This window comes from Zalophus californianus, chromosome 1 (genome assembly GCF_009762305.2).
Source record: "Zalophus californianus isolate mZalCal1 chromosome 1, mZalCal1.pri.v2, whole genome shotgun sequence".
NCBI lineage: Eukaryota > Metazoa > Chordata > Mammalia > Carnivora > Otariidae > Zalophus > Zalophus californianus.
The window spans coordinates 130,287,343-130,296,270 of record NC_045595.1 but is presented as its reverse complement, the minus strand read 5'-3'; the positions used below and the strand labels follow the sequence as shown (position 1 = coordinate 130,296,270).

Here is an 8,928-nt window from a genome sequence, read left to right as displayed (position 1 = left end):
GTCCCCACATCATTTCTGGTTAAAATGTAATCTCTTTATAATGATCTGACTCCCCCTTGTTCTTCTCAGGGTAGCCACTAAATTCTTTGGGGTGGGGTGTGGAGGCAGGTGGCAAGGGGAGATACCTGGTTCACAGATGCAAATGCCCTTGGCTTTACCTCAGAAACTGATGTCTACTTTTCCATTGCTTTATGCACTTAGCTCTGTCCTTCTTTGTTTTGACCTCTAAGCCATTCCACCCTTTATAGTCCTCTCTCAGCCCTTTTGAATGGTCTTTAATGCTATAGATACCAAAGAACAGGTGTTGGGGCATTCCTCTGGCTCTTCATACTCAAATACTTCATGCTAATGCTGCTTGCTCTCTGTTGGCTTATTAAAGAGAAGCCCCAGGACCTTGGTTGTTTTTCTGATCTCTACTCTAGCAATAGAACTCACATCTCCTCTGTCTTCAGATCTTAGAAAGTTATCTGGGGGTTCTGTTTTTTCTAACTCCATAGTTTCTTTCAAGCTAATCTTGACTATGAGGGGGAGGTATAAATCCCTTCTTTAAGATATACACCAAAAGCTCTAGGATGAAAAAAAATGCTTCCCTGAGTTTGAGGCAGATTGCATTATTGTTTATAATTAACCACCACCCACCACTGCTCTGTAAGATTATAATCCATGTCCATTGACATGTGATTTGCCTGTGGAAGCTGTAGACTTCTCCACTGACTTGGGGTTTGACTATATGAAAGGTTTTGGCCAATAGGATTTAAGTGGACATGTCATGACACACTGAAGAAGCAGCTGTAAGAGGTCTCATGTGTTTCTGCCAGCTCTCTGGTTCTTCCCATATATCATGAGAATTGCCAAGTCCCATACGGGGGCTGTTTCTTCAGCATGGGGCCTGGAACAAGAAGACCTGTGGAGCTGATCTACAGCACGTTACTAATATAAGCAAGAAATAAACCTTTGTGGCAATTATCCATTGGGATTTGGGAGTTGTTGCTTTTACAACAAAGCCGACTTATACATTGCGGTCTAATTTCTTTCTTTCTTTCAGCTCCTAAAGAGCTATTCCAAATCCAAACCTTTGACTTACAAGACTATTGTCACATCATGAGCTTCAAATATCTATTAAACAAACATCTGAGACTTACCATCTTCTTTCTCCCTGAGGCAGGAGGAAATGCCCTAGCTGTCTGGGAAGAGTATAACACCAGAGACAAGAGGACATGGAAATGTATGTGTATGTACAGAGCTGGATGGTGAGGTACCTCAGTTAATATTTCAGATTTTTATTCTGAAATATAGCACAGAATGAAAGAATGAAATACACAATTTGAAAACTTCCAAGATATGTATCCTTTCTGTGCTTAAGGAATTTGTAGGGCAGATTAGTGATTTCTTTAAGTAACTATAATACAGAGCAATAAATATTAAGTGTATCATCAAGGTGTGCAGAGAAGTGCTATGGAGCTCATTGAAGAAGAGGCCTTGGAGGATAGGTAGGATTTAGAAATACAGGGATGGGGACAAAAAGCACTTTGCATTCAAGTTGCAGATAGAGCTAAGTTACAGAGGCAGGTAAGTGAGTGCCATGGATGGGGCCTATCCATGAGTAAATGAGTAAATATGAGTAACTCTGTTTTGTTCATTATTAGGAGACCAATGGGAGGGGCAGTTCAGAAAGGCTAGTAGAGGTCCAGTTGCAGTCCTAGCTAAAGAGTGTAGACTGTGACATGGCTAAAGACCATGCAGAAAAAGGGTTGGAAAGTGGATTTCAGCAGCATTTATTATTACAAAAACAATGTGTCCTTTTAAGGTTTTGACACATAAAGTATGTATACATAAACAGAGAATCAATTCAGAAAAATTCTGTTTTCTACCTACACATGATAGATTACTCTCCCCAAATGGCTCGTGTACACTAGCTGTGTGTGCATGATTCCTAAACAGTCATTGCGTTTATGAAGTCATTTCTGGAAAACAGTCCAATCTGGTTTGTTGGTGGTGGTACTGGATGGTGTGTTTCCATCAAAGAAACAGCCTTAATTTCCTGCAGTAGTTGCCTACTACTAGGGCACATCTTGCTATACTTAGATCTCCTTGACATTTTAATTAATGGTTAAAAAATAAGCACATGGCCATGTGAATATACTTAATGGCACTGAACTGTACACTTAAAATGGTGAAAACAGTAAATTTATGTATATTTTGCCCTCCCCCCCCCAGCAAATCTTCCTATGGAATAGTTTACAAACTAATAGAAGTTTAGAGCTGGAAATTCCTCAGTTCATCTCTCAATGCCAACCCTACAGGTGTCGAGGTTGACTAGGAGATGTGACATTCTAGCATCAGCCAATCTCTTCCTGGTCTTTTCTGTCCTGCAGGTAAGGATCCAGGGGTCAGGAGAAAGTCTTCTCTATCTCTTGCCCACTGTAGTATAGAAGTCTGTGTGTGTGTGTGTGTACACGCGCGCGCATACACGCGCTCTTGTGTGATTGGAGACCACTTAACCGCAGTCACGCTCTTCTTTCTCCATCCTGGGGAGAGGTGCCGTTTAAAGGTTCTGTCGTAGCACTTTAAAGGATCCTGGACAATTTGGCAGGACCTTACGCGGCAACCAGCGGATTGAGGGCGCGGCTGGAGTGAAAAAGGTTTGGATCTCAATGACAGGAGATGAAAGTTGCAGAAGCTCTACCCAAGCGTCTGTTCTGGATCAACTTTCCAGGGTGTACGTGATGAACAGCTAGCTCTTAGGACCTGTCCACTGGATGGTGCACCCTCCTTCTGCCTTGTGCTTGTTTTCCATCCTGCCCCAGCGCCCCTGCGCTCGCGGTGCCCGCACCTGTCCCGCGCGCACTTGGCCTGTCAGGGATGCTGGAGGCACCGGCGCGGCCGCCGCCGCCACTGTTGCTGCCGCCGCCGCCGCCGTCGCCACCGCCCGGCCTGCCCTGCCTGGCACATGCGCAGTGGCGACGCCGGGCCGGCGCCTTCAGTCTCCTCCTCCGCCGCCTCCCGGTTCCGCAGTCACTTCCTGCAGCTGTTTCCCTGTGGGTCCGGCTGGGCTGACTTTTGACAGTCAGCCTTCAGCTGCGGCGGGGGCTTGGCGGGGGCCAGACGGGAAAGTTGCGCCGAGGGAGGCGGAGTTGAGCCGGGCCGAGCCGGGCGCGCGGGGCAGACGGCGGCGGGCTCCCCAGGTGGACGCGGCGCCTGGACTCCCGGCGCGTCCGGAGGGTTCCGGTAAGTGCGGGAGATCGCGAGCCTGGGGCATTTAGGACGAGCCCGGGAGCGAAGGCGACTAGCGGTTCCTTTCGGGTGCGGGCTTTCCACCTGCCCTCCACGTGACAGGCTTGCGCTGCTTTTATCTATCTGTTTGTTTTTGAGCTTTTCACGTGTACCATTTGGATCATCTAGGCGTGCTGCTGCCTTGGCCCTCGCGCTCCCCCCGCCCGGTGGGAGACGGGGGATTCCATCTTTCGTGATGGCATCCTTACGGGATTGAGGTGCGTGTGTGTGCGCGTTCGTGTGTATGCAGGCACATATTAGGAATGTAAGGTATATGTGGGCGATGCTGAAGTGTCTGTAGCTTAGATTCAAATGTGTAAACGATTCCCTTGGATTAGGAACAGTCATAGCTGAGACTGGAAAACATTCGCCAATTCACCGAGGCCTCTTCTCCCCCACCTCCCTGCGTTCTTTTGGGTCTTCCTTACATGATATACCTTGCCTCAGCTGATTATTTTTCATATTTCTCTCTCTGATTCCTTCCCGATGCGTTCTCATGACCTCTGAATAATGCTCACTGTTTTCCCCTCGTTTCCAGAATTCCCAGTTACTGTACAGACTTCCCTAGTTTGCTGAGGTGCCAATAACCTGTTCCTTTACACTGTTCTCTTTCTTCTGTAGATTTCTCCAAATGAGAAAGTGATTGTCTTTAATACAGTATGTGAAGAGTAGGCCCCAGTCCAATCATGAAAACTATGCTATGATCATCCGTTTTCTTTAACAGGGTACACCATGAAGCTTTGACTTTCTTTATTGTCTCCTCAAAAACCCCTTCCAAACCAGGACATTCACCAGCATAAATCCTTCATTTATGTCACTTCAAGCATCAAACAATGGTTTTTAAGATCTGAGGAATATTTTATTTACATCAGCCATCGAGTTAGTTTCTTTTAATCTAATGCAGTAGTTGAACAGATCCTTGTAGTCGCCTATGCTTTGGGTCTCTATTCCACCATTCAGGCTTTCACTAAAGGCTTGGTTTTATTTCTTTTAGATTTAGCCAGTTTTTGTTTGCTAGCATAGTAAGACCTGATGTAGTTGTCATGCACAGAGCCTTTTGGGAGTTACATTATCATTTTGATTGTTGAATATTACAAGAAATAATTTTGGAATATCTAGCTATTCTTTAAAAATTATAGAGATAAAATGTGAGAATGGGTACGTCTGTACTGGGCAAGAATTTTTTCTGTAATGCAGGGGATTTTATCACTTCTGGAAGGGGGCCTCTCATACCTCTGGGCTTTGAGACTGGCCTTTATTTTGATGGAAACCTGTAGGCCACACTGGGGGAGATGCGTGCTGGAATTTCCTCAAGTGGGAGTGAGCTTTCATAAAACAAGTCCAGACATGTCTAGGCAATCGGTAGTATTTGATTTTGTTTATATTGTTGATTTCCTTTATACAGATGTTTCAACACCCTCCTCCATGTTGTCTTCTGAACTGGAAGCTTGTTTCTGGCAGTTTGGTATCAGTATGTCTCTGTACAGGTGGTATGTTTAGTCTTTTAATATAATGAATATTATAATTAGGTAGTTAACTTTTTGAATAAGTGGTTTTTGTCTCCTTAGTTTTCCTTTTTAAAACGTCCATGCCTGTCTTTGCTTGATTTGAGAGGAACAATATGATTACAGAGAATCTGACTTTTTAAAGGTCCTCAGTCTGTGTTGCTTTTCTTTATGTTACTAGAGATATGGACAGCATACTTCTGCTTAAGAATAAAAAATCCTGTTCTTATGATGAATGAGAAGTATCGTTGAATATTATGACTAATTTTTGTACTTTGCCTTTAACTACTTTATTTTCCCATCACACTGATATCCTCTGCTGCCCCCAGACCCTGAATTTAGTATAAAAGTTGTTACCTGATTGCAGTTTCCATGTGTATACTTATTAAATGTGGTAAAAGAGAGTTTTTAACTTTTTAAAATTTTGGTTAATTTTAGTAAATGTATTACCGTCAGAAAATATATACATTTCTCTTGCAGATGGAAAATTTCAGCTGTTTAAGATAGCCATATTTTATTGACCAAGGAAACAGGTTTTAATAGTATTGAGAGAGTGGAAGGAATTGTGTATTTTGGAATAGGGATTTTAATTTGGGTTAATTAGAATCATGGGAACTCAGAATGTGTTCTGTGGTTCATTTTGAGATACTCAGGGCTAGAAAGCACCATCTGGGTGGGAGGCAGAAGAAGTGATGTATAAAATCAAAGAGGTATTGGAACATATTGGATCTTTTCTGAGTGAAATGGAATAATAGTTACTTAATAAAAAGGGAAAAGGGAATTGCTGAAAGACTGAGGAACTAGAATTAAATGGGGGCTTCTGACAGTGTGATCCATTACCTCAGAGGACATTTACTTGATACATTGTTTTATGCAGGTAATTTATGGCTAGATGGAGAGAAGATATTCTGATTTTATAGCAGACTCATGAATATAGTTTAAGGCCATATGAGGTGGGGTCCTGAACTCAAAGGCCTACAGGAAGCAGGTAAGTAACACAAATACAGACAGCAGGCTAAGTGGGAAGCAGGTGGCCTGGAGGAGACAGACCTGGCTACTGGGGACAGTGCCTCTCCGCCCTATCTAGGTAATTGTCCATGTAGGACCATGTGTCAAATGTTGCCAGATCATCCTTTTATCAGGAGGAGCCATGAATCTCTTGATTTTAAAATGTTGATGACTAATTCAATTTAAAAAGTGAAAGCAAAACACAACACTCTTATGTTCGAAACAGAGCACATCTGAGGCTGCATGTGGCCTACACATTGCCTGTGGTGTCTGCTGTGAGGAGTCACTGGCTTACCTATTTAAATATTACTGGTTGATGGGGCACCTGAGTGGCTCAGTCGTTAAGCATCTGCCTTCGGCTCAGATCATGATCCCAGAGTCCTGGGATCGAGTCCCGCATTGGGCTCCCTGCTCAGTCGGAAGCCTGCTTCTCTCTCTCCCATTCCCCCTACTTGCGTTCCCTCTCTCGCTGTGTCTCTCTCTTTCAAATAAGTAAATAAAATCTTAACAAAAAATAAATATTACTGGTTGATGGGAAGGAACTCTTTTATTTACTTTTGTTACATGGTAACTGAGTTATTCCTAGGTTTCCTTGCTATTTTAGCTAGCTCTAGAAGTGTTTTAAGGGTTCTGAGGCATGGAAGTCTTTATTTCACTCTTTTTGATTCACCTGGAGGGAAAGATGAGTTTGGATGGAAAGGAGACATTTGCTGAGGTTTGTACCAGTGGTGTTTTTGTCTATGCATAATTATCATCAATTGTAGTTAAGTGTAAGTGTGCCTGAGGGAAGAGGTCTGGACTAGGTGACCTTTGATGTCCATTTCAGCCGTGTGACTTGTAGATTTAATCAGCCATGGATGCAATGCTATTAATGTTCATAGGTCAGAGGGGCCACAGTTGGAACCGTGCCAGGCAAAATAAAGCAAAATCTATAAAGCTGTTCTCCGTGGAAGAGCATAGTGTCAGCGTGGATCAACAGATAGGGGAAGTCTGCTAGATGAGGCAAAGAGAAATCCAAAGGTGGTTTGGAGAAGTAGAAGAAGGGGTCAGGTGGTGTGTGGTCATTTACATGAGGTCGCATTTTTAAGGGAGCATTTTTTTTTTTTTTTTGCTGTTGATTCAGATTTGAAGACCTGAGTTCTCCTCACCCATTGGATTATGCCCAAGACTTTCCTACCCAATGATCCTCTTGCAACACGCCGGGCTTCCTCTGCCTAAGCGGCCCTCATCCTCTCCTCCTATGTCAGTGGCCGCCCGGTCTACAGGAACCTTGCAGCTTCCGCCACAAAAGCCTTTCGGGCAGGAGGCTTCCTTGCCTCTGGCAGGGGAAGAAGAGTTACCGAAGGGAGGGGAGCAAGACTCTGCCCTGGAGGAGCTATGTAAGCCCCTGTACTGTAAACTCTGCAATGTCACCTTGAACTCCGCACAGCAGGCCCAGGCTCATTATCAGGTAAGGGGAAAAAAGAAGGCCAGGCATTTAGTGAGAGAAACTTTTAGGGCTTTGCCCATTTCAGTCTTCTCTCCAGATATGACCAGTTGTGCCTGGAATAATCAAGATGGCTTAGTGAACAACTGAGACATTAGTTTGTTTGATTAAAAGCATAATGTTCCTACATTAAAAGAATGCATCACTTTTCACAGAATGAGGTCTCAACCTAACTGTGGGTTTTGATAGCTTACTAGTCGTTTTAGGCTAATGTACATCATCTATGCTTGTGTGCAAACCTGTGATCCTAAGGTGAATAGTTTTTGAAACATGACGTACCAAACTCAATTCAGTGTCAAATTGTTTAGGCGAATTAGCCTTATGAATATTCTCTTCCAGCTAATACAGTTTGCATCAGTTCAAGGTAATCTGTCTATGAATGTTAACGCTTTTTCTCTTGGACCTCTGACCCTTCTTATATAACCTATTGCTGCTAAGAAAAACACAGGTATTTTTCTGTAGTTGGAATAAAATGACATTGGAATATTGAACCTTACCCTTCATAGGAAGCATACTCTGAACTGATAATCGTTTCTAAGATTTAAAGCTTTCACCTCCATGTAGGATATCTAGTGGGAAGGACAATTTTAAAGGGTGTTATTACCTAAGAACAAATAGAAAGCTAACCTCTGGCTAGAAAGCGAGAGTACCGTATTTCTTTTTATTCTAGATTGCTATCCTACACAATTATATAGTTTCCTTTTTTTGGAGAAAGGGGACCTGAGAAGCAGTTGAGGCCAAATGCCACTGAAGGAAAGGATGTCTTCTGGGTCAGCATTGATTTGACTCTTTATTCTCTGCATGAATAGCTGCAATCGTAAGACATGGTAGAAAGATGACTTACACAGGTATTTCTTCTATCGTGACGCTCTGTCTCTAACGTAAAGTTGTTATTTACTCTAGGTGGAAATCTGTTTCTGTTTTGTTTGGATCCTAAAGACTGATGATTGTGTCACTTTGTGATTGTACCTCAGAAATATTTTGAGGGTATATTGTTTTCCCTGGGATTGAGGGGAAGATATAATATGTTGCTTCCCTGGAGTTCCCTTTATTTGGGTTTGTTTTGCCCTCAGGTGCAGAGCATTGAGTTAATTATAACTCAGATACTGGCACATGTCCTCAGTGGTGCATAAAGGTGTCTTCCAGTTTTATTTTTACATTTTACTCCCTCCTTCAGCCTAACTCTCATTCCCTCTGTGTATCAGTCTCCAAATCACAGTGGTTTGGTACAGGGTCTTCCTTTGACTATTTTGCTGTTTGAGGGGAGTTGGTTAGGATGATGCTTCTCAAACCCAAGACACAGTGCTACCTTTCCTCTTCAGTTATTCCTATGAAATATTCAGTGTTATAGCCTAAGACTCACTTTGAAAAATCAAGCTTGAGTTCTAAAGTTTTGATTTTTAGCTGTATAAAGCCCCTCGTAAGACATTAACTTGAGAGGAAACCCACCTTTTTGCCCTTTAAAGAAGAGTTGTTTACTTTTATGAGGTAGAACTCTTGGGCAATGTGTAATTTTAATATGTGTGTTACCTGTATCTCCTGCCTTTTTTCCCTCCTAATATCACTTTGTGTCTCTAGAGACAGTGATGGATGCTTCTGGTTATGCATAGAGAGAATTCAGTTTGAGCAGGGTCATTGGATTATAAGGCTTAAACT

General features: G+C 42.9%; 1 protein-coding gene across 6 annotated transcripts in view; it reads left to right on the top strand.

Moving 5' to 3' along the window:
- The first annotated feature begins 2,354 nt into the window (after nucleotides 1–2,354).
- ZMAT3 (zinc finger matrin-type 3) overlaps nucleotides 2,355–8,928 on the top strand; it is a 34,876-nt gene continuing 28,302 nt past the window's right edge. For 3 of the 6 annotated variants that reach the window (XM_027585159.2, XM_027585158.2, XM_027585154.2), the window contains exons 1-2: nucleotides 3,009–3,228; nucleotides 6,910–7,236. In XM_027585159.2, the coding sequence (XP_027440960.1) occupies nucleotides 6,967–7,236 (270 nt within the window). In that variant the 5' untranslated portion in view covers nucleotides 3,009–3,228; nucleotides 6,910–6,966. Of the gene's footprint in view, nucleotides 2,376–3,008; nucleotides 3,229–3,402; nucleotides 3,492–4,678; nucleotides 4,764–5,319; nucleotides 5,866–6,909; nucleotides 7,237–8,928 lie in introns of those variants that run through there. The other 3 variants (XM_027585156.2, XM_027585157.2, XM_027585155.2) reach the window with 3 other exon arrangements.